Source organism: Enhydra lutris, unplaced genomic scaffold (genome assembly GCF_002288905.1).
Source record: "Enhydra lutris kenyoni isolate GAN:26980312 unplaced genomic scaffold, ASM228890v2 scaffoldscaffold17, whole genome shotgun sequence".
Classification (NCBI taxonomy): Eukaryota; Metazoa; Chordata; class Mammalia; order Carnivora; family Mustelidae; genus Enhydra; species Enhydra lutris.
Genome location: NW_019154101.1, coordinates 31,916,458 through 31,943,121, shown reverse-complemented (window position 1 = coordinate 31,943,121; position 26,664 = coordinate 31,916,458). Strand labels below are relative to the sequence as shown.

At 41.9% G+C, this 26,664-nt stretch overlaps 1 protein-coding gene across 1 annotated transcript in view; it reads right to left on the bottom strand.

Moving 5' to 3' along the window:
• Positions 1-26,664, bottom strand: part of LOC111147693 (ARFGEF family member 3) — a 169,302-nt gene that overhangs the window by 98,112 nt on the left and 44,526 nt on the right. The window contains exons 4-5 of the mRNA XM_022503919.1: positions 23,158-23,289; positions 6,111-6,179 (exon numbers count right to left, since the gene is read on the bottom strand). Of these exons, the coding sequence (XP_022359627.1) occupies positions 6,111-6,179; positions 23,158-23,289 (201 nt within the window). The remainder of the gene's footprint in view (positions 1-6,110; positions 6,180-23,157; positions 23,290-26,664) is intronic.

The following is a 26,664-nucleotide window of genomic DNA, read 5'->3' as shown; positions in this document are numbered from 1 at the left end:
CTACCTCTGGAAAACTCAACAGCAGATCTGCTCATTTGGGCATCATGCTAAGAGAAATCTTGGTCTAGCTTTCAACCAATGGCAAGAAGGATTATGTATCCATAGGGAGTTTTTATTTCTAATTATTCATGAAATTGAACAGAAAACACATATCGCATATTTCATAATTACCCATTTCTAAATTTGACGATATGTCTTATTCTTCCTGTATCATGAAAAACTGTGATCTGAAAAACTTTCATTATTACAGTTTAATTAAGCAAGTTAATGTGAGACATACAAATGAAAGTTTATTTACATTTTGAGTGCTTAATGATCCTTTTACTGTTTCAACAGTGCCTTGGGGGAAATGGCCTCATTCTTCATAGTTAAGTACACATGTCTATTTCCTGATCAACAGGTTTCAGGGTAAACACTGTTCTTGAGTAAAAGTCACCCTTGCAGCAGGGTAAGAAAGAAGAGGATGTCTGGATTTTTTCTCAAAAATTCCACAGGAGTTTTAAATGGTTTAAATGTTTTTTTTATAAATTGTTTCCCAAGTTAATAGCAAAAGTGACAATACAACATTCTTTTTTCATTAAGTTAAAGGCTTATTTTATGAAAAGTTCATATACAACTAAGAAAGCTTCCAGGAGCTAACTGGTGGTTTTAGGCTGAAATGTCCTGCTTTTGAAACCAAGATGCAGATTTTCAAAGGCTAAACGAGCAGGTGAGAAGCACCTGAGAACCTACAAAATCACTGCATTGAAGTCTACAGAATGCTATTCTTTTTGAGGCTGTATAATTTTCTTACATAGTTAATTCTTTCTGTTGATGCAAAATCATTTCTTAAGTGACTACTACGGTGGGAATTGAAAGGTTCTGAGCTGTTTTGCAAATTTGAGGAATGATACAGGCCAGTAAGAAAAGTGTTTCTTCCTCTCTTGCAGAACTAATGCAAACCATGATTTCAGATGGTCCTACTATTTTTCTTTCTTAAATTATCTATATATGAGTCATCTAATAATTTACTATTTATAACTACAGATCCATATGCTTATAAATTGTTGCTGTGCTTTTCATATAAATAGATCTGCTCAGCCTGTGCCAGATTACAGAATTACAGAGTGAGGTGGGGGCATTCACCTCCCCCCTTTTTAAAGGCTGACAGTGGGCCTTATGGTGAAAATCCATGCCTTCAGAATCACCTGGGAAGTGTTAGTAAAAATAAGATGTGTCCCACTGAGGAACAGTGGGACACCCTGTAGCAGATTTGACCCTTAAAGCATAAGAAATACACTTGATATATATCAAGCACTGACAAATGGGAAGGGGAAAGTGTGGAGGTGATCTGGCAGGAGATGAAGGATGGGAGGGATAGGAGAATCAAAACCTTGTACTTATCAAGGGATCACAGTCAAGGGGATGCTGCTGCTGGTAGGATTCCATACCTGGTTGGGGAAGACAGTGCTCACCTGGGCTTTAGATCATTTAAAAGGAGGTTATACTGATATTCAGACATGGCACTTTTTCCCAAACTTGAGTAGGCCCATGAATCACAAGAGGGCTCCAACTAGAAAGCAGATTCTTACTCATGAGTCTGGGGTGGGGCCTGAGGTTCTGTGTTTCTAACAAGCTCCCAGCAGCTGCTGATGCCTCCGGTCGGTGGACCACACTCGGAGGTTTTATGGCAAAGGCTGGTGGGAGAGAAGAGTCACCATCAGGGCAGCTGTTCTCAACCTGATGTCCCCAGCACAATCACCGGGGACCTCTTGCAAAATGTGTAAGCACAGTTCCCCCCAGGAGCGAACAACTCAGATTTTCTGGGGCAACCCTACACATCTTATTTTTACTAACACTTCCCAGGTGATTCTAACATGCAGCCATTTGATGAGAACCACCAATGCGGGAGGAAGGCTCCAAAGGTTGGTGGCTGTAAGTGTCCCATACAGAACAGGGGGTTTCAGGAGTGCAAAGAGCAAAAGCCAAAACTTAGTCAAGGAACTACTGTAAACAGCCAACCTTATAGAGGAACATAAGCAAACTTTTAGAAGCCTATCCCTTGTTCTGATCTTTGATCATTGTTAGTCAATGCAGTGTACTATTCACTTCATCAAAAGACATATTTTCAAGATAAAAGGCAAGGCTAGTTTAACTCCAACATTGTGTCTGCACAGTATTCATCCCTGAGCACGGTTTGGGATGAAGGGGGATGGGTAGCCTCTAGGAGGGTTCCACCACTTACAGAGGAGGTCATCAGGGCCCCCCGGGGTGAGGGGGCTTCTACAGCCAAGCTGGGTGCTGTGTGCTGCACGGTGTGAAGAGTAGAAGCCCAGTCAGACCTGCTGGTCTCGTCTCCCAGTTCCACCACTGCTGAGCTGTCTGACTTTTGGAATGTTGGTGCCCCTCTCTCTGTCTGTCAAAGATGGCTAAGAGGATTTCCTGCTTCACAGAATTGCTGTGTGGATTTGTATGATTTCCTGTAGGCAGAACTTTTAAAACAGTGACTGGCCCAGAGTAAGTGCTAAATGAACATGAGGGACAGCTATAGAACATCGTCTTTGAGTTGATGTACTTGTCTCTCGCCATAACCAGGGACATGATATGTTCTCGTGCCTCCTCAGAATTACCAGCTCTGAGAGAGAGTGGCCACTGAGGGCTCAGAACTAGAGCTGATGCTTCGTAGAAATAGGTGGGGCAGTGGGCAGGCCTGATGGATAAATGGCCACTATTCTTCTCTGAGGGAGGTGCACACTCCAGGGTGTGTCTGTTGTTGGCTCTGGGATCAGGGAAGCTGGAGACGGAAGCCCTGGGTCTAGCATCTGTGGGGCTCATCATGCTTGGGGTCACTCTTCCTCTCTCAGCAGACTGGGTTGGAAATGTCCTTCCCATGGACTGGACTGACAGAGGAGCGGGATTCTTACTCTCCTGAACACGAGATCTATGCCAGGTCTGTACTAGCACAGAGGAGCAATTCTGCATGCTGCCATTCGTTAAGGCACTTTGAAATGATGACTCTTGAGGTGCCTCGGTGGCTCAGTCATTAAACATCTGCCATCGGTTCAGGTCATGATCCCGGGGTCATGGGATCGAGCCCCGCATCAGGCTCCTTGCTCAGTGGGCAGTCTACTTCTCTCTCTCCCACTGCCAAAGTCAAATAAGTAAATAAAATCTTTAAAAAGAAATGGTGACTCTCACGGCCATGACAATGCAGTCTCCACAGCCCTGTTCTGTCCAGGGACCAGAGCAAGGTGGCAGATGGAGGGAGGCATGGGAGACCTGGCCGACTAAACCGTGTCCCGCTGTGAACAGGGAGGTGGAAGGGCCTTCCTGTGGGCCTGCAGGAGAGGCAGAGCTTAAAACATCATGTGGGGGCCTGCACCCTAATGGGAGACCCCCACCACCCAGCACATGATGGACTGTTCATTTTCAAGATCTTCACCGAGTCCTTCTGAATTCCAGAGAATATGGTCTCAAGCCTTTATCATAAACTCTGAAGTCCACACGAGCATGGGGAACAACACATTTTTCTGTGATGGTGTGACCCTGGCTTCACGACCTTCATACAGTTGTCCTGCTAGGGACTCTTCCCCAACTAAAGGATCGCAGAGGGCCAGAGCGGAACACGGAGAGCTAGTGAGCTAGTTACCACTCACACAGGAAGCCACCTGATCGATGCCCCATCCTTTCAGGGTCCTGGCCAGATCAGCACTGCCCAGCGGACCGTGGACGTCATCATCAAGTGCAGCTCCTGACAGCAGCGGCGTGAACTTACTGCGAGGCTGGGTCTGCCCCAACAGCTTTGCACGTGGATTCTCTCCCCCTTGTCCAAATGGCACAAGCACACAGCTAACACTGCCTTCACAGAAAACAAACGCAGGGCTGGGGAGGTAGCCAAGGCAACACAGCAGGTGGGCAGGAGGTGGGAGCGCTGGGGTTTACATCCAAACAGTGCTCCTCCAGAGCCCAGAGCTCCACTTCTCCCTTCCTGCCATGGCCACTGCTAAGCTGGAAGGCCTCTGTCTCTATATTGCTTTGGGGTGGAGAGTTTTTTTTTTCTTTTCCAAAAAACCAAAAAAAGCTTGGTTTTTCCTTTGTAGGTTTTGGTAGAGACCACTGTGTTTTGATGCTTTATTCTATCTAGAAAGGCCTGCGGAGTCTCTATTCTGCGTTCTAACTACCTGCCGTAAACAGCCTGAGCTTGGGCACGTCATGGCAATGTGTCCACTGCTCAGGAATGACGTCTTGATCAGATTTGCATTCAAACACTAGTTCCTGGGAGGATGGTAAAGGCAACCTTCTCCTCCTCTGGAAGGAGAAGGGAAACACTGGTAGCTCTCTCTCCCCTCTTGAAGGTCCTGAAACAACCTGTGCCCCATTCCCCACCCACCAAGCTCCATCAGCTGGGGTGTGGGGGGTGAGGTTCCTAGGCAGGAACAGCTGCTTTCCCTTCTCACCCTTCACATGGCAAAGGGCTAACAGGCCACTTAGATGCCAATTTGTTTTCTTGCTCTAATTAGAAACTACATTTGTCATTTAAAAAGCAAACTGACACGGTGTACTGAAAATAGTCCAAATCACCCAGAGCAGAGGCTGGTAATTGCCAGGGGCTGAGGGGAAGGGAGGGTAGAGAGTTACTCTTCAATGGGTCTAAAGTTTTAGTTACACAAGATGAGTAAGTTCTAGACATCTGCTGAGCGACATGGTGCCTGTAGTTAACATTACCGCATTGTACACTTAGAAATGTGTTAAGATAGATTTTGTGTTAAGTGTTCTTACCACACTCACAATAAAAAAAGAGAACCTGCAAATAATAGGAATACTCACAGGTATCCCTTAAAAATCGCCTGAAAAAAATTACTGATAGATATTCTGTTTCTTTACCCATACGGAGTAAAACATAAATAGGTTAAAGAAAGGTGTTCTTTCTACCTATATAAATACACATTTGGGAATTTACATTGTAGGTAGAAGTCAGCTAATCATTTCTTGTTCTTTTGATAGACACATAAAAATGTTCAATGTGCTCAAAAATAATTTTCTCTTACTCTTCACTCTTTAAGGCACACGATACCATAAAAGGCACAAGTAGAGGACAACAGAAATACTACTCATGATAAGGTTGACTATGTGAGTTGATGGATATTTTAATTAGTTTCACTGTGGTAGTTATTTCACAATATGTATGTATATCAAAACACTAAGTTGTAGACTTAAAATATATAGAATTTTTGTTTGTCTATTATATCTCAACAATGAGAAAAAGAAAAAAAGAAAACATGTCCAAAATGCTACATTTCTACCTGGTATACTCAAGAAATGATGATCATTACTATAAAAAACATATATACCCATGAGTGCTGACAGTTGAGCTTTTTCTTCCTAATTTCAGAATTCAGATTATCATTGCCTCTTTGAGGTCTGCACATGTATTCCTGTCAAAACACATGAATCCTGAAGATACTCTTTTCAAGAAATGGAAGGAAAATTATTCTAAGTGTATTAAAGTATTGCTTTGGAATGCTGACGTTTCCAAAAGCCAGAGGCATCTGCCAGGCACTGGAGAAGCCAAGAATTCTGTTGGACATACTTTTGGGAGTGCTGGAAGGCGCACAGTTCCCTAGCCTGCAACACAGATGGGAAAGAGAAGGCTTTCCAATGATAGTTATAAAATGTGTTTATTGGGCTTTAGGAGACAGGCCTGGAATTTCATCAGTAAAACCTCCCTCTCACTCTCGTACCTGGTTTCTTGAAAACCATTTTTTTTAAATCAAATCCTTTTCAATTATTCTTAAGAAAAATAGACTCAGAAAGCAAAAGGAGGCGCAGCGCCTAGGTACAGGAGCTTTGGGAGAACCAGTACTGTTATTTCCATTTTAAAACCTCAAATGAAACAAACCAAAGCATGCAGAAGAGCATTATGACCAAGGCTGAAAGAGCCCACAGCCTGCTTCCTACAGATCAATTCCTTAGTGGAAACTCCCCAAGGTAATGATCAGAGAAGGGCTCACCCTACTGCTGGGCCTCATTTCCCCTCCTCCCGGGACTTCTCCCAGCCTGGGGGAGGCAGCTGTGAGCAGGCAGCCAGGGAGCACAGCACATGCTCACTGGGAGGAGGGGGCACTACTCACCTCGGCAATCTTCAGCACCGCGCTTCCGTTCAGGTCGAATGTCGGAGTGTAGGTGATGCAGAGTAAAACCTTTAGCAACCGGGAAGTGAGGGAGGAAGGGAGAGAGAAGGGGTTAAAAATTCAGAAATAAAGAGAAATGTGGGGCATGTGGGTGGCTCAGTTGTTAAGTGTCTGCCTTCAGCTCAGGTCATGATCCCAGGGTTCTGGGATGAACCCCGCATCTGGCTCCTGGCTCCCTGCTCCCTGCTCAGCAGGAAGCCTGCTTCTCCCTCTCCCACTCCCTCTGCTTGTGTTCTGTCTCTCGCTGTGTCTCTCTGTGTCACATAAATAAATAAAATCTTTAAAAAAATTAAAAAATAAACAGAAATATGATTTCACATATCATTTGTGCAGCCCTGTTTTCATGCCTCTTTTTCTTTTTGCTTTATTTTAATTTACTCAGTTATTTATTTAAAGATTTTATTTATTTGACAGAGAGTGAGCACAAGCAGGAGAAGTGGCAGGCAGAAGGAGAGGAAGAAGCAGGCTCCTTACTGAGTAGGGAGCCCGATGCAGGATTTGATCCCAGGACTCTGGGATCATGAACTGAGTCAAAGGCAGATGCTTAACCTACTGGGCCACTCAGGCACCCCTGCTCTTTGCTTTATCTAACGTTTCTTCCCATGCTACTCACTGCTCTCTAATGAGTAGCTGCACATTGCCCAGTAAAACAGAGACTAATACTGTAAGTAAAGGGAGCTACCCTCTCCCCGCAGGGAATGGCACTGCAAGAATGGCCAGAAAAAGCATTCCTCAGTAACTTTAGGAAGCCCGTCTGATAATAACAGGCTCAGAGCTATGCACGGTGTGTGAATTACCTAGGTTGATACTTTCAGTAAATGTGATGATTATTGTCCTTATTTCCCTGACAGGGAAATTGATGCTTAGAAAGATTAACCCACCTAAGACCATACAAGTAACAAGCTCTACAGCTGAGATTTGAACCCAAGGAATCGGACTCCATGCCGTGAACCACCGTGCAATCTGTCCCGTCCTCTTCCTAGACCCAGGCATCATCATAACTTCTGTTCCTGTCCCCTTCCCAAATCCCCAAGGGATTAGAAATTCTTTAGCAGGCACTTTCCTCTTCCTTCCTATAACATCCCCCAAGATGCTGCCCAGCGTTTACTTGTTCATCTCAGGTGACCCTTATTCTACAAGATAGACAATGAGTTAGAGACATTTGCAAGATCTTTAATGACCACTAAAAATCTCACTTTGTATCTGTAGAGCTATCACAGAACAGATGGATAAAAGCCTGCGGCATTTTAAAAATTGTTTCTAATTTTGTGGATAAGAGGCAAGACTCTCCCTGTTCCATCCTTTGACTTGTGGCACTGTGTATTTTCTCCCTGCTGGTCTGAGATATAACTGCCGGTGTCTGCTCCTTGATCTCAAACCCAACACCTGGGTCCTGCCAGCAGCTTGGCTTGTCAGTGGGGGTTGCCTGAGGAGGCTTCTTATCTGGTTCTGCCCAATTCATGAAAGAATGCTGAAGCCTCACAAATCTACCTAATTCAGGATATACACCTAATCAGCACAGCAAGAAGTGCAATTGCCAGATGGGACAAGGAATCTCTCCTAATCCCTCAGTCTTAGTTACTGGCCAGGCCACCCTAGGGACAGCTGCTCCTCCAGGGAAAACAAATATGTACGTGATTAAACAAGGAAAAGGGGATTTTTGCCAACTTTATAGTCATGAGCTTAGATAAGTTCATTGCGGGTCTGTCCCTCAGTCTTTTGATCCTTAAGGTGCCAGGCACCCAAGAGTCAAGTCCAGATAAAAATCGTCCCATGTCAAGCAGGCTGACAGAGATTGTGGGAACAGCTGTCCTAAGTCCTCCTGGGAAAAGGCTTTCTTCTGTTTAATGAATATCTTTGGGGGTTGGGGCTTTGTAGACAAGAAGTGATGAAAACTGAAGAGAGACAGCAGTGTCACCAGGACCTAACTGGGCTTGGAGGGAGGCCATGTCATCTAATGCCTCTGTATGTGGTGGTACCTTTGCCTGAAACCCTCCTGTCCTTGGCTCTTCCTGCATTTGTTCCTCATGTGACTCATTTAGTTGGCTTCTTCTAGGTCTCAGCATAAATGTAATCCCCTCAGAGAGGTGTCCTCCTCTGACAACAAAACCCCCTAACTGGTTTGTCACATCCCTTTGCTTCATGACTTAAGAGCATGTGCCAGTCTCATAAACAACTGGTTTACTTATTGATAATCTTCCCATTAGACTAAAACATCCACTGGACACCTGAAAGACCCTCAAGGCTTTCTTATATGGTGCTGTCTTACTTTGAGTTTTTGCTATGTCACACAGCTTCCTTTTCTTGAATTGCTACCCCCGCTGTGATTCCTGGCAGGTGAGTGGGAGGTTATGAGGGACTGATGGAGATGGTGGTCCATGGAATTGGGAGATGGCTTTTCCATCTGGGCTCTTGGCTTTTTAAGTATTTACAATAAAGACTGGCAACTGGTAATACTTTACAAGGTGGAAATAATGGCAAATATTTGTCTAAATTGGGTACTGTTACTTCGAAGACTGGTGATCAGCTTCTGCCTTCCATTACTCTGTACATCCATACAAGGTGCACAAGAGTGGATTTGGAAAGAAGTTTTCAAAAACCAAAGCAGTTTTCTGTGACAAGAGATGCTTTCGGGCAGAAGGGGTTGGGGGAAGTGGGAGCAATACCACTGGGGACGTCTTCATGAAGGACACTGAGTTGGTGGTATTTGGTAATCAAGGTTCTCTGGGGAACAGAAAAGGGTCAACTTCCTTTGCCACAGGGAAGCCAGTCAATATAGAATGAGGCCCCCTAGCAACAGTCTGAAGGAAGCTGAGGATCCCTGGACCAAGCTAATGCTGATAGAGTTTAAAAGATCTTTGGAAAAAGGCTTTCCACACTTCATGTCTGGCCACCAATATCCAAAGACTCATGGAATTATTTGCAAAAACTAAGAACAACCAAAGAGAATGAAAGCACCTTAAGCTCAGGTAGTTTCTGGTGTCAGAAGCATAGAAGGTTTTAAATACAGGGAGGACAGTTCTCCTGGGCCTCTATGACTCACATGGTCTATATAAAGAGCACAGTGTCTGGCAAGGATGACTCAGTAGACAGAAATGACTTATCAAAAACAATCAGTGGAGAAATGGCTGATGTGCCCAATGCCTAGTAAGCATTCATTCACTGGATTAAAACAAAGACTGGGTAGGACATTTGGGGGACAGCTAATGAATTCAAAGAATCTGATTTCTGTTGCACCATGAGTAGGCAGAAAGTTCAGATTCACATTCTGCACACACTGGCCTCAAGGAAAACAGGAGTGACTAAATCCTGAGGGCGAATCCATTAAAAATACATCCCTCACAGGGTCAGTAAAGCTTATTGACTATGTCGTTGTCGTTGCTGAACAGCAGGAACTTGGGTGATTGGCAGTGTCTCATAATTCAGCTTGCTGGCATGGCCTCCATAGAGGAGCTATGAGGATAGGGAAAACAGGCACAAGGTTTTCCAGGAAATGGGAAAAATCATTGCAAAGACTGAGAGAAATCCCAATCATTAAAAAAAAAAAAAACAATAATCAAATAGCTATGGTGTACAAGAAGCAACCCTTCAATTTAAAAGATGTATAGAAACTTTGGGGCACCTGGGTAGCTCAGTCAGTTAAGCATATGCCTTCAGCTCAGGTCACAGTCTCAGGGTCCTGAGATTGAGACCCATATCAGGCTCCCTGCTCAGCCAGGAGTCTGCTTCTCCCTCTGCTCTCTCTCTCTCTCTCAAATGAATAAATAAAATCTCTCTTAAAAAAAAAAGAGGTTTATGATCATAAATTTAAACATGTCTCCAAAGGCAAAGGAAACAAAAGCAAAAATGAACTTTTGGGACTTCATCAAAATAAAAACCTTCTGCACAACAAAGGAAACAGTCAACAAAACAAAAAGGCAGGAATGGGAGAAGATATTCGCAAATGACACTATAGACCAAGGGCTGATATCCAAGATCTATAAAGAACTTCTCAAACTCAACACCGAAAAACCAGATAATCATGTCAAAAAATAGGCAGAAGACATGAACAGACACTTCTCCAATGAAGACATACAAATGACACATGAAAAAATGTTCATCACTAGCTATCAGTGAAATTCAAATAAAAACAACACTGAGATACCACCTTACACCAGTTAGAATTGCAAAGATCAACAAGGCAGGAAACAACAAATGTTGGAGAGGATGTGGAGAAAGGGAAACCTTCTTATATTGTTGGTGGGAATGTAAGTTGGTGTAAACACTTTGGAAAAACAGTGTGCAGATTCCTCAAAAAATAAAAAAATAGAGTTATCTTATGACCTAGCAATTGCACTACAAGGTGTCTACTCCAAAGATACAAATGTAGTGAAAAGAAGGGCCATCTGTACCCCAATGTCCACAATAGCCAAAATGTGGAAAGAGCTGAGATGCCCTTCAACAGACAAACGGATAAAGAAGATATGGCCCATATATTCTATACATTTTTTTGGAGCAGCTTAGACATACTAGTTAAACCTGTGCACCCTCTCTATGCCTCATTAGATTTATAAGCTTCTTAGAGGAGTAAAGTGTGACTTTTTGATGCCCACCATGTTTCTGGCAACTTGCCAGGCCCCAGGAGGTGTGGTGTCCTGGCCCAGGCTTGCCCCTTCTGATGCATGGTCCACATGAATGATGACCCTCAGAGTTTCAGTTAGACTGTGCACCTTCGTACCTGGTCATTATTGTAAAATGTGTAGACAACGTATTAAGACAGCCCAGTCATACAGAAGAAAATTATCCTGGGAATCTGAATAGCAGAATCAGGTTGGTATTGTGTACCATCACAAACTGGCAGGTTTTGTGACCATAAAAGTAAAAGTAAGTAGTAAAAGTGTTCATAAGGTAAGAATCCTAGAGTTTCTGATGACTTGGTTAGGATGATCAGAATTCTGTAAGCCTCCTTTAGGAATGTCCAGCCACCTAGCAGGACCTCACTCTCGACAGGGAAAAAAATCATCTCTCCTAACCAGAGGCCATCTCCCATGAGACTCATGGAACATTTTTTCCTTTCTGAGACCTTCTGCTATGCTCTGCTGAGAACCTACCTTTTGCAGTCAACATAGTAAATGGTAACTTGCCTAAGATTTAGGATTTGAAGATCTCATTTCTGCCAAGGTTCCAAATGAATCCTCTCCAGGACCATTCCTGCAAATACTGGAGTGGAGAAGTGGTTCTTGACCTTAATGGGTAGCAACTGTGTGTCTACTTTACATCTAACCATGTGCTGCATTACTCAGGCTTCCATTCATGGATCCAACAAGTATTTATGGGTGTGTTATTAGGGGTCTGATCTAATGCTGGTGTTGGGCATATAGTACTGAACCAAAAAGACACCCTGATCCCTGATCTTGCAGAGCTAACACCTGGTGTTGAAGACCTTCATAAAATAAGGGGTTGCAATAAATTGTGATGGGTACTATGACTGGGAAAATCACTGTACTCTGGACAAGCTCTCAAGGTCTAATTCAGAGCATACTAGCCATAATGCTACTTTCATCTTTTCGTGGACCTTTAAATTTAATATACTACAACACACACTATTAATAAATTAATCCTAGGAAAGAAGACATGGGTTCCATCAAGAAATGTGCTGATTTGGAGGAGTCAAGGCCCACTGAGGACACAGGGGTATACTAAGGAATTCTTCTTTTCCTCTTTCTTAAACTATTAAAATTATCTTACTTTACATATGAGTGCATCTTGAGGTGACTGTAGTTTCATTTTTCCAAATACCAGATGTTATTTATAAATCAAACCAAACAAAATCCACCAGAGCTCAAAAAAGTAGCTAAAACCTTGAGTACAGCCTTGTCTTTCCTGGTGCATGGAGAGGAGGAGACTCTCTTCAAATTCTTAATGCCAAGTGCATTTCAAACCCCAGCTCGGGTTCTGGCTGAAAATCTAACTTTGTTCCTTAATGCACAGTTCCTTCTGGCCTTTGCTATGTCTTGGCATGAAACTTCATAAAATTAAAAATGATTGCATAATTCCTTCTCTTTAGAAACCTTCCAGTTCTTTTTTTACTCTGTCAAATACGGCAAAAACAAGGATGGGAACTTCAGTGTTGAGCATGGGAATTCTGAGCCACCAAATGCCTTTCCATTCAGTGCAGGGCATGTCCACTTCTGCCCCTGCAGCCTTATGGGGTGTGTACCGCTGACAGTATATCTTGGCCATGAAGAGGAAACAGACTTGAAATACAAGCAACAAAGCAGACTCCGTTTTCCAGAGATGGCAGAACGTGTGCCATCAGAGTGGGGTTGCGGGTAGTCACAAAGTACATACCGAATGTCCGGGTACATTTTCTTATCTAAATGTAAAATATGGCTGCCCCAAATAAGCATTTTTCCCCTTATTTTTTTTTTAAAGATTTTATTTATTTATTTGACAGACAGAGATCACAAGTAGGCAGAGAGGCAGGCAGAGAGAGAGAGAGGAGGAAGCAGGCTCCCGGCTAAGCAGAGAGCCCGATGTGGGGCTCGATCCCAGGACGCTGGGATCATGACCTGAGCCGAAGGCAGAGGCTTTAACCCACTGAGCCACCCAGGAGCCCCTCCCCTTATTTTTTGATCAAAGTTGTTCAACCTCAATACTATGGAAATTTTGGGTCAAATACTTCTTTTTCTGGGGGACTGTCCTGTGCATTGTAGGGTGTTAGCAGTACCCCTGGCCTCTCCCCTCCAATGACAGTGGCAATCCCAACTGTGACAACTGAAATATCTCCAGACATTGCCAAATATTCTCTGGGGGAAAAATACTCCCCAGTGGAGAACCACTGTTTTAGATCACTTATACCCCACACACCCTGTGAATATAATGGAGAACCCCTACAATATTATTACTCTTCTTCCAGAAGCCTCCAAGCTAGAATCCAGAACTTTCAGATGGCATCTGGGAAGGACCCACTGATCCTTCATTAGGTTTCAGAGACCCCAGACTGAAAGTAACAAGAAGTAGTTGATCTATGACCCAAGTCTTTATTTTGGTTCAAAGAAAATAAATGAAATTATTGTATTGCATGAACCATCTACCCCTTAGGACTTGAACTGATTTCTCTTAGGCTGAGGTGACAGATAATTTGAGAAATCACTTTCTGGTTCAACTTGCCCACATTCTGGCAAATTGCTATTCTGAGATTTTTTTTAGTCCATAGAAAATATTTTGCTAGTGTTCCTGAGTACCCAGTTTGGAAAATATTTCTAATTATTCATTGGCATATGGTTGTGTCTTTTCTGGCCTTGATTGGGTGCCTCTAGTAGTTAAGTCTGATATTCATTCATATTTATTAATATGCCCTTAGCACCTAATTCTAGGAAATACTATAACAGTGATATCTGTAAAAAATTTCTTTGTACATATTAAATCATAATGAACTTGGCTGATTCACTTGAACAAATAAATAAACGATTCTTATTCTTTCCTCCAAATTCTCTCCCTTGGCAAGTTCCCATAATTTCTCCCTCTAACTGGAGACTCAAAAATCTATCATTGGAGCCAACATTTTCTCCAAGTTTCCATCCCTAATTTCAACTTCTCAACATCACCAATGAGTATATGCAATTCCATGAAAATCATTCAATCTCCAACATGGTAAACAGATAATACTTCCCCCACCTCTCAAATTCCTAATTATATAACCATTAAAATTACACTTGAAGAAGAAAAAATTACACTTGAAAGAATAAATATAGCCATCCGGGAAATGTTTATAATCTAAAGTGAAAAGAAATAAAAGTCTATATACACAATTAATATAACTGTGAACATATACATATGATTAGAAACAAATATTCAAAAGCCAGTCATCCTTATGGGATTTACAGTGAACTTTTCTCCACTTTGGAAAGCCTCTAGTGCTAAACTCCTTGTATTTCTTTACATGACCCTTTAAAAATATTATGATTCTTTCTTATGTGACAATGTGAACTCACTATGTCTCTCTTAAATTGGCTCCTTAAAATCCATCATTCAGTCAGAAACTCTGGTTCCTCGTCCCATCATCACCTTGGATTTTTCCTTTCCCGCCCACTTACCACCTACTCCAGTGCCAGTCACTGCGGCTCCTGCTTCTCTCCCTGCCTATCGGCTCGGGGCACGTGGGTGCACCTGTCTGCACAGCGTTGCTAAGGACCCTTCCTATTGCTGCAATCTGATTCACATCCTCAGGACTTCTTGCTTAGACTCTTACAATAAGCTAGTTCACCAGTGCCTCTGACTCAGTCCTGTTGACTTCAGACCATCCTGCAAAGCCCTTCTTTCTTCCTGTGCACCCTCAACATCTAACACTCAGCTCTGGAAGTGTCCCTTTCCCACTTCCTCTGACCAGGCCCTAGAGAATCTCCCCCAACCTAACCTCCAGCCTCATGGCTCACCCACCTTCAGGAATCCCAGTGTAAGCCCACACTTTCTAATCCATGGGGCTTTTCTCCTCTACCAAGAATGCCCGCCCTCCCCCCAAAATTATCTTAATTCTGTACACCTTTCAAACTTCAACTCAAATAGTATCCCCTCCTTGAAATGCTGATCTACCCAGCTCAATGTAGTTTCTCCTTCTGAATTTTTCCAACTCCACTTCTGTGACAACATACACAAATACTTTGAATTATGGTAAATATCATTATCTCTTTCCGATTAGTTTATGAGCACTTGCCTTTGAATGTATGGCTTCTGATCCTACAAAGTTTTATATATTGCTGGTAATGAAAATACATTCACTGAACAAACCAATGCAAATAAATCTAAAAGAAAACAATTCAAAAGGCTCAATGAATTATCTTTTTCTAGGTTAGTCTGTAACAAACTTATTTTCTAGGTTAGTCTGAAACAAAACTTATTTTGACCTAATCTCACAGCTGATAGTTTAAGAAGTAAATTTCATGAGCACATCCCAGATAACACCTTTACTCTTTCCTTCTCTTTTCTTCTAAGACTCTCCCCAGAATGGGCACCTCATCTCAGATAGTCTCTGCTCATATATACTCAAGGCTTTTGATAATTTCATAAACAATGCTTGTAGACATGACCAACCAAGTTCCACAAGATAGTATTTAAAGGCCTAAGGCCAACTTGATTGTCTATATGTGAAACATTTAACAATTTAATAAGTATAAAGCTCTTCTAGAATATCTAAATCATATGAATTGTGCCAGGATGGAACTGAAATTTATTGGTGTAAATGGTGGGATGTTTTCTGTAGACTGTGGAATCACGGCAAATGGTTAGGACCCAAAATATATGTAGGTGGACAACTGATAAATCAGAATTTACAGAATTCTTCTTTGAAGCTACAATTCAACAATAGTAAATATGATGAAGCCCTTATTTAGAAATCAGAAATATATGATGAAATACACATTCTTCCATTATGACAAAAAAAAATACCCTTATAGGCTGTATAGAGGGCGGGACTATAGAAGAAGAAAAGAGATAGGAAGAAGAAACTCCTAAAGCAAAGATAGTTCTAATGTTCTGGTTCATAATTCTAATGAGTTTAGAGGTATTCATTTTATTATTATGCTACACATCTTCTTTTCTAATAATTGTAACAACAATGAAAGCTAACACCAACCCCATGCTCTGCATTGTTGCAAGCACTTCTTTCATATTAACTCACTGAAGGCACAACTCTAGGAGGTATGCATCATCATTGTTCACATTTTACAGATCAGAAAATTGAGGAACAGAGAAGCACCTTTCGCAAGGTCATCAGGCGTTTTAGCTCCAGATCTGTGCCCTTACCACTCTGCTACCAGGTATTTTGAAACAAAGAAAAAGTAACAAGAAGTTTAAAAACAATAGAGCCTAATGATTGTTTCATAGGACAGTTAACCCTCTGCCATCTCTTACTCCCAGAGACACACTTGGCCACTTAAGTGTTCCTCAGGGGATTCTATCTACTGCAAGAGAGTGTTCTTCTTTCATTAGGTTCCATTATTTTTCAGAAGCCGTAGGACTCACATTGACCTTGCAGTTTACTTAAACACAAGTCTGAGAAGTTTTCTTCTCTACCCATCCAATAGCACACATCGGGAGACCAGATCAAGTCCCAGCCTTGCTACAAAGTCTTTGCAGAAAAATATAAAGAGCTGAAAAAGTAACCCTGCTACCCACCACTGTGCAAGCCCAGACAAGTAGCTGGACCACTACAGCTTCCATTTACCTATAAAAAGAAGGATCTGATGATATGTGAACTTACTTCCATTCTAAAGTGTGAATCTGTGTTAATCCTTCTCATCTGTGAACTCACACAGGTTAATTATCTATCATCATAAATTTAGTTCCTTTTGCTTGTTGCTTACCCTCGTGGTCAAACCTTCGCCTCTCCATCCATCAATAACTAAGTTAACAAGCAATTAGTAAGCCATGTGCCAGATGCTCTGGTTGGCACTAAAAGGATAAAAACAATACCAAAACATGTAATTAGTTTTCACTAACTAGTGAACTTTTCCAGTTATGCCTGGACCAATAGTTAAGGAGTAAACATTTGGAGAGATTATAATGTGCACTTTCCCCAAAGGGCCCACTGTAGGTAGTCCCCTGGGCCTTGGCTAAACTCCTACCTCCCCGAACACAAGGCCACCCTCTTCTGTCCCTGACAGAAGAAAGGTAACAGAGGGGATGATGGGTCAGCTGCATTTTGGGAAAATATGCCAGACTGTAATCCCCATGTGACAAGTGATTGTGGAAGACTGCCAGTTATTGTTCAACATTGTCCCCTTTGTTTTCAAGAACAGAACTCTGGACACACAGCTGCCCCAATAAAGACTACACTTCTCAGCCTTCCTTATGATGGAAAGTTGCCATACATCCATGGCCAATAGGTTGTAAGCAGAAGTGTCCTCTTGCCAGGTGGCTGGAGTGTGAACCATTGATTGAGGATGGGGCACCATCATGGACCACAAGATGGAGAAACAAAATTCCAGAAACAAGGATTTTAGAGCATGAGGTCCAGCCAATAATGACCTAAGTCTGTGAAAAAATGAAAATAAACCTCTGCCCTGTGTCAGCTGAAATGAACTCTAATTAATACAACAATCTTTTCTTCCCTTTCTCCAGGCTTATCCTCTTGTCTGATTCTTTATGCTTTAGATGTCATTTTATTTGCTTATTTAAATTCAACTAGCCACCAACATTAGTTTCAGATGTAGCGTTCAATAATTCATCAGTTGGGTATAATACCCAGGCTCATCCCCTCACATTAAATGTTATTTTAAATGTTACTTCTTAAGAATAGCCTTCTCTGTCGTCCTCTTCATCTGTCCTCCATCAGACACTATTAGAAATATACTTTTAGGTCCCTAGATTTTTCTTTCCTCATGTTCATCACAATATATGTGTACTTATGTGTTTCATTGATTTCTATCTGCATCGCTAACCTCCAAACAGACTCTGTTTCTATTTGGTTTTGGTTTCATTTTCTTCACCAAAGATCTTCTGTGGCTTGCATAGTGCTTGGCGCACAAGAAGCAATAAAATATTTGAGGAATAAATGACTGAAACAATTGAAGGATCTCCCTACTTTACTAGAAACTGTGGACCATCCACAGAGAACAGTGAAGGCCTCTCCATCTGTACTTGCTTAATAAAAATTATGAGGAAAATCTGTAAAAACATTTAGCAGAACTGTTCCCAGATGTATTCAAATGGCATGGCATTGGAAATTGTGGCCCTTAAAAAAATAGATAATGTGAAAATATCTTCATCTCAAAAATAATGCATACTATTGAAAGGAAAATTGCATTTCTAAGATTTTGGTGTTTGCTTCTTACTTCTTCATATATTTTTATTGTCTCTCTGAGGCAGTCATAGCGGAGAGTAAGGAAACCTGGGAGAAAAACTTAGAATTTTATCAGTGTGTGTACGAAGTAGGAAAAGAGGATCATCATTCAATCTTAGCAGCAGGAAAATGGGTGGTTTGAGAACCATTTACTTAGCAGATCCATATATTTTACAAACTTCTCTGCATTAATTACAGAAATAATATGTTTGTAAACAAGTCAGATCAATCTCTAACAATGGTACATTAAAATTAAACGGTTTTCATCAAATCCTGGATTTTTCCTTAATACCAGAGATTGCTGCAGATCTTCCAGATTGTCTCAGTAGCTTTAGACTAAGAAGGGATTTCTCCTTGTTACGAGAGGGGAAGACAATTTAACCATTTCATCCTGAAGCTGCACTAACGATCGTTTCTCACATGAGGCACTCCGGAAGACCCACTGCCCGAAGTCATGGGCATCAAAGCTAACCATTGGATAAAGAGCCAGTATGAGACTCCTCCATCAGGACATGACAGAGAGGAATTTAGAAACAGTCCCTTTATTTGGTCTGTTTCTTTCTCCCAGACCAAGGCACTGACTGCGTTGTTGGTACATAATTTAAAAGCACGCTCTCCTTCTCACTGTAAGACCAGAGTTCTAAATGGACACCTTTGGTCTATCTATCTCTACGGCCATCAGCTCTTTCTCCATCTTATCTGTATTTTCTGTAGGTGTTTGGTTGGCTTTTTTGTAAAATAGAAAAATACCTCAACATTAAATGACATGCTCTTTCCCTCCCCCCAGCCTGGTCTCAATCTCAATCCTTCTCTATCACACACACACACACACACACACACACACACACACACAGAGCCATTAGCTAATTTGGTGGGAAAGACATTGATTCTTCTTCAAACTTGAATCTAGGTCTTAAAACTACTAAGAGAATGTATGGTCACGGACGGTGCCAAAAACCCACAGGGTTCTGAGCCACTATTAGCTTTGCCCCTTATCAGCCTGTGACTTAACTTTTCTATTCAATTCTCTTTCGAATAGGGATAGTGCTAACACCCAGGTGCCTTTTAGAATAGACTCAGAAGGCAAGCGACTTAACCCACTGTTTAAGAGCGTAAGTTTGACCTCCAGCGGCATTACAGGGCAAATACTGGCCCCGCCATTTGACTAGATGTATGACCTGAGTGTGAATGTACAGTATTGACCAGTGCATCTGATGCATAGTAAATATCAAATTATCAACCCTTGTCATTTCTCCTTGAAAAATTGTGAAGGATCCCACCAGTATCATTTCTATCACCAAAAGACGCACCCAAAGTAAAACATCTAATAACAGCACATCCATCAGATGCTTTCTCAGTATCCATTATCACATCCTTCCTTATCCACAAAGCCGGCTGCCTCCCTCAGATAGGATGCTCACATTTCTGACACATTTCTGGAGGCAGAAGGCCAGCCACAGTTCCCTTCAGTTTTAAAGACTCAGCCAGCTGTATCAGCTAATAACCTCTCTACAGGTTATCTATCAGGAAGAAGGGGGAAAAAAGTCCTAATTGCTCTAGTCGGAGATGTCATTAGTTATGTACCCGGCTCCTGGGGAGTCTGCGTGGCATTTACCCAAATGGCACCCACCATGGGAAAATGTTACCAAAGCGGGCAAGTGTTTAACCTAAATATTAAGTAGTTCCCTGCTGTCTGTTAATCCCTTACTAAGATAATCTATCTTCAGAGAAACCTTCTTTCTGATTCTACAGTCCTGATCTTTGATTTGCTCAAGCTATAAAATTTTTATTTGGATTCCATGGCTGTTTCCATAAATCATAATAAAAATAAAATTTTTATTTGGAAACATGGCTGTTTCCATAAATCAAAATTGCCCTTTCTCCCCCTTTTGTTAGACAGTAAAACCATGCAGAACAGATCTTAGACTAAGTGATCGAACCTCACTCCGATTTAATTTGTCAGGAGCAAGCATCATTGATTTTTTTTCTTTAACTCTCCAGTTGAAAGTCTAGGGCCTTCTTTCCAAATGAGAACACTACCTTTGGAATCTTGAGTCTCATTATTAGATAGTTTGTTTAATCTCTGGGAAACTTCAAAGAGGAAACCATATTATTTTCTCTCCAGGAATTTAATACAAGCGCTCCACACTCTTAAGAGTGTGGCAGGGTTCAATTTCTCGTGTTTACAAACACTACCAGAGAGCAACGTGTGAGTAAAATGCATGGCATAGCTTCTTAAAAAAAATGGCACCTGGGGTTTGTCATAAAAATGGGCTCTGCTGTGGTTAGACAGACATAAATAAAAACTGAATGGTGTGGCTTTATTGCTCCTGAATAACGTCCTAGTATCTGAAAATGCCTACCATATCTCACTTTAAAAGATTTTCTAGTACCTACAAAATATTTATATAAAATGGATTTTTATAGGAGATGCCTAGTTTAGATCATTTATCATGAGGATGAGTTATATAAAGCATCAAGAATAAATATACCCTTCCTGTGTAATGGGGATCGAGCCTTTCCTTGAGGGCTCATCCAATTCTTTCTTTTGGCGAGAACAAGTGACAAAACCATTTTAATATGGTAATGATATTAGCAAAACCAGGATGTATTTGGGAGTTTTAAGTTGGGCCATTATAAGTAGGATAGCACCCAAGAGAAAAGGGCACACGCTTCTAAAGGTGACTGAAGTTACTGCAGAAATTTTTCCTGCATAGAGAAAGGGTATAAACACTATTATTATTTCTAAGCCAGAAATGCTATAATTTGTGTATGTCTTTATACCCAAATAATTTAAATGTCAGAAATAAGTAATGATCACAGAACCTTCCCTTGTGGACTCTCACACTTGGACCACCGGCTCTGGAGATCCACTTGAGGCTAATAATATCACTTGAGGGTATAGTTAGTTATCTTGTCTAAAAAGGTTTGTCTAAGATAAAAGTACACTATAAGAGAAAGTAACTGAAGGCTAGGTTTGTTGTAAACTGAAGTATTTTTTTCCCCACTCCCAATGTTTAAATGGTTAAAATGATTAATAGCATAAGGCAAAGGCCCTTCTCTTTTTAAGCATTTTGGAAATCTAATTTTAAAGAATGGCAGGCCAAATTACTATTTTCTTCTTGTCTGACAATGCCTGATTTCTTCCCGAACATTAATGTCGAATTCTATCATGGTGTCATTAGAAAGTCCATTAAGATATGCTTTCCAGGATTTCCAGTAGAGTTAACATGTGTCAACTTCTGTCCTCAGCAAGGCTAGCAGAAGGCACTGCTGGGCTGGAACGAGGAAGCAGGCCTACGTTTTCAAAACAGGTGTTACTCTTGACATAACCATTAAACATCCTGCTTCTCTAAGACTTGTAGAAGAATGGGCACTTTCTCCTTCTATTTCCATAAGAATGTGAGTCTGTGGGATGTGTGTCTCCTTGTGACACCACAGCTCACCCTCCAGTACACGGAGACCTAATACTACAAGAACAACTCAACAGACTGGTCTTGGAAGCCACAAAAGTTAACATGGCGGCCGGCCTTGTCTGTCTCTCAACAGTGGCATGGAGGAAGTGGAGAAGTCAAATAAGTTCTAGAAGTGGTTGCTCTTCAGTTCCTATGAATGCACAGCTGCCAAATGGATGTCAGAGGACAAGGCAAAACTGTGCATTACAGAATCAGAGAGAGTTAAAGACGAATGAGATCTTCGGGATCAGCTAGCTCGGGGATTCTCAATGTTTACTTTAAGAATAGTCCTAGGGGCACCTGGGTGGCTCAGAAGGTTAAGCATGTGGTTTTGGCTCAGGTCATGATCCTGGGGTCCTGGGACTGAGCCCTGAGTCGGGCTCCCCGCTCAGTGGGGAATCTGCTTCTCCCTCTCCCCCACTTCATTTGTGCTCTCTTTCCCTTTCTCTCAAACAAAGAGTGTTTAAAAAAAATAATGTTCCTAGACGCACCCACTGAGACTATGACTCAGCACCCGCAGGTGGGAAGTAGTAGGCATATGCCAACACTTGTAAAGCACTGGCTTTATGCCAGATACTGTGCTAAATTCTTTATAAATATCACTCATTTAATCCTTGCAACAATCCTGTTGGGTATGTGCTACTATTTCCCACATTTTATAGATGAGGAGACCAAGGCACAGAGAGGTTAAGGAATCTACCTGAGGACATCCATCTGAAAAGTGAATCAGCTGCTTCAGAGTCTCAGCTCATCATCACTGCACTGAAATTACCCATCAGCTATGGGCTATGCTGAGGCCCAGGGCACTGAGAAAATATCGTGACTGAAATCATCTTCTCTGAATGGAGAAACTGAAACCCAGAGGAGTGAATTCTCTTACCCGAGACAAAAATCCTTCAGTGCATTTCCAGGAAGAAATCAACCATTCTAGGACACCAACTATTCTTAAATATTCCTCTATACTCATTCCTCCAGGAGAAAATGAATAGATGGCATTATTAAAAGCCAGCCCAGTGGTTCCAGCTGTGTTGCTCTGACTGAGGTGCTGTTCTGGGGCAGAGATTTCCATCCTCTGCAGCTCAACTCATTGTTCATTCACAGGATAAGACACATTCCAGAGTCGACATAAGGAGCTCCCAATCATGGTGATCCACAAAGGGAGGGCAAAGGGAAAGGAGAGGGAGAGGTGCCATCTCCCAAAGTGGTAACTGAAATGGGGGAGATAAGGTTCCCGTAATTTGAGAATAGACAAGAAAGATGGGATTCTAATGTAGTTCCCCAAGTTGGTCTTCCTGACCCTAAACTGCCTATTTCTAAAGCCTTAGTATATGTGAAAACATCATTCGGTCACTGCTTTGTTTTAACATAAATAGGCAGCAGAATACCCAGAATGACCAGATCTACTCCCGTGCATTCTCTCAAAAAGTGATAAAGACGTTACCTAATAACATTGGATGTGCAGGATCAAGCCAAAAAATCATATAGATTTACCGAAATTCTATCTTTTTACCTAGTTATTTCTGTTCAACAATCCAGGTAATTCTGGGAGACCATAAGCAAGAATAACCATATATTCCAAATGAAAAGGGAGCCGGCATCACCACCACAATATGGAGGCATTTCTAGGCTAACAGTGAGGGGTTGGGGTGGGGGCGGGGGGACAGTCTGTTCCCATCCCAGTGATGCAAACCAGCAGCCACGTCAAACCAACCTTCATCACTTCCACCTGCAGGTCTTCATTGAGGGAAGGCGTCACTTTCACAGCGTTCAGGATCTGATTGAGCAGCTGCTTCTCATCAGAGTCTGTTTCCATGGATACAAACCTCTCTTCTGACAGAAGCTTCTGTAAAGAGGCACAAGGCAATGATCACAGACAGGCTTTCCCCTGCTGCCATAGTCAGTTGTATCTTAGTATGTGATGAGGATAATTTTTCATACTCAGGAGCCCTGTCGGTGGAGGCCATTTGGAAAGAACTCATGCTACATGCCAAAAAACAAGGACAAATGCATCAAACCTTTCGCACAGTTGGGCAAAGACTTTTTTTTTTTTTTAAGATTTTATTTATCCATTTGACAGAGAGATCACAAGTAGGCAGAGCCGTGGGCAGAGAGAGAGGGGAAAGCAGGCTCCCCGCTGAGCAAGGAGCCAGACATGGGGCTCAATCCCAGGACCCTGAGATCATGACCTGAGCTGAAGGCATAGGCTTTAACCCACTGAGCCACTCAGGCATCCCTGGGCAAAGACTTTTTGCTGCTGTTAGAGAATTCATTCTAAATAACATGGCGACCATACAAGTTGTGTGGTTGGTGGGGACAGAGGATGAATGTGCCCAGGGCCATCTAGCACCTAACCAAAGTCACATTCACACATAACCCTTTCTGAACATAGATTTGTCATAGGAAAGGAGAAGGTCTTGTAGACAACAAGTTCATTTTTCAGATATTTCCTAACGTGAATAATCATTTACCCAAGAAGTATTCATGAACTCACAAATCTTAATGTGTTTCCATCAGAAAATGAATCCCACAAAAACTAAAATGAGACATTCACTTTCATGAGGTCTCTCAAGAGATACTATACATCACAGTTCTTTTTTGTGAGGGGACAACTCTCATTTTTCATAAAATTATTAAATTGTACAAAAACCCTCCCTAGAACTCCTACTCCTTCATCTTTTCCTGGAGCCATAAGACTAAGCTAAAATTTCAGAAGTCAACTATGAAGTCCCCCTAAGTCTTTTCTTCTCCATACTAAACCTCCTGGGGCATCTTCAAATGGTCCTGGTGTAAGATGGCTTCACAGATGCTCTCCTGCTTAAAAACGGGGACTCCAGAGTGACTGTCACACTTGAAGGGGTGGTCTGACATTAAAGAATTATGCAACCAAGACCAGTCCCTAAGGTACACTCTGAACTTCGGGTGATTAAGATCTGTCACTGTTGGTTGATCCCTGGTTAAAAAAAATACACACCATTCTGGTGAGTGATAATGGGGGAGGCTAGGCATGGGTGGGCATAGGGGGCATATGGGAAATTTCCATACCTTTTTCTCAATTTTATTGTAAATCTAAAACTGTTCTTTAAAAAAAATCTTAAAAATGTTTAAGATGGCAGAAGGGAAAGACAAAAATAAATGGGGTCTTTGGTGGCACCATTGAGCGGTCACACCCAAACCAGAAATGCCTGCCTCTAGAATTCTAGTTAAGTGAGATAATTAAATGTGTTTATTGCTTAAAACCAAAATCTGAAAAACAGCAATGCCTGACTTTAATTATATTCTCAGATCAAATGAGCTTAGTTGTAAGTCACAGTGCATTCTAGGCTGACTCACCCTGAAATCCCTAATTCTCATTCGCAAGGGCTGCAATTAAGCTATTCTATTTGAGACCCTAGTGTAGGATTTTATATTTATCCCTGTTAAATCTGTCCTCATCCCATTCCGTGTATGGTTGCAGCCAAGAACCTTTGAAATTCTGACTCATCCTGTGTAAGGACTCCCTCTTTCAGTGGAATGTCACTGTAGATCCAGAAAACAAGTTCTTCAAACCTTCTCAGGACTCCCTGACACTTGTTCATATCCTCTCAAAAGAGATTCCCTGCCTGCCCCACTGTCACGCAGTGCATGCCGGGCACCCCGGAGTTAAATTTATATACACACGTGTTTTTACTTGAGGTGATAAGGACTGGAAAGCCCTGCAAGAATGCGAAAGTTCAGAGGAAGTAACAGGGTGGTAAGAGGAAGGCTCACTGCCCAGCAAGTCCCTGGAGTTAAAGTGATAGAGCAAGCCCGTGCAAACACGGTTCTGTAAGCTTGGAGTGTTTGGGAGTTAAAAAAGTAAACAGAGGGGGGGCGTGCCAGGGTGGCTCTGTCGGTGAAGTGGCTGACTATTGATTTTGGTGCAGGTCATGATCGCAGGGTCATGGGATCAAGTCCCATAACAGGCTCCGGGCTGAGCAGGGAGTCTGCTCAAGATTCTCTTTCTCCTTCTCCCTGTCCCCTGCCCCCACTCTGCCCCCACTCTGCTCACTCTCTCTCTCTCTCTCTCTCTCAAATAAATAAATAAATAAATATATCTTAAAAAAAATGGGAAATCTGTACATTTTCTTAGAGAAAAGGGAACATACATGGCAGGTCAAAACAAACTCCCATTCACACCCATGGTTGGCCCAATCATGTCGGAGAAAGCAAAGAGTTTTTAATATCACTGACAATGTTTAAAAAGGTCTAATACTGGGACGCCTGGGTGGCTCAGTTGGTTAAGCGGCTGCCTTCGGCTCAGGTCATGATCCCAGTGTCCTGGGATGGAGTCCCACATCGGGCTCCTTGCTCGGCAGGGAACCTGCTTCTCCCTCTGCCTCTGCCTGCCTCTCGGCCTACTTGTGATCTCTCTCTCTCTTTCTCTCTGTCTCTGACAAATAAATAAAAATCTTTAAAAAAAAAAAAAAAGGTCTAATACTAATGCATATTAAAACACATTATCTAATTTCAATCCGCTGGAGAAAGAAGAGCTATAGTCTTCTCACTCTTTCATATGTATGAGAAAGACACTTAAAGGATGAAATAGTACACACTAATGTAAAAAGACATCTGACAAATGCCACCAATCCACGGCCACCCTGAACAAACCCCATAGGCTTGTCACTTAGGAACTAAGTCACTTAAAAGCAAATATATTATATAGTCATCACCTTCACACTGTTGGAATTGGACCTATTCTATATGGTGTAAAATACGAATGAACAAACGCTCAGAGAAGGAAAGTACTCAAGCAATCTGACTTTTCTGATTAGGCTAAAATTTTTCCCCCTCCCATTCTTGCTCTGGAAACAAAACACATGAATTTGTTCACCAACCTAACTGTAAAATAGAAAACAAGACAAAATCTTTCCGGTTTACTATTAATTCTCCTTCCACGGAACCAAAGAAGCTGAATGTACATAAGATTTGGATTGGTACAGAACTTAAGGTGTCTCTCTTGGGATCCTTTGTCCTCCTAAAGGTGGACGTCTCCTAAAGTATTTCATTTCTGTGTGAGCTTAGCTGGGAATCAGTGGCAGATGACAAACGCTCAGCAGTCTAATGCTATGTCCCAAGAAATGCTGGTAAATATATGAAAATTTGGTTATCCTCTGTGGTTATTACCTAGTTCAATCAAATTGTGGTCCAGGTCTTTAAACAGCTAGTATTTAAAATGTTAAGTATTTGCTCTTTCAATGCC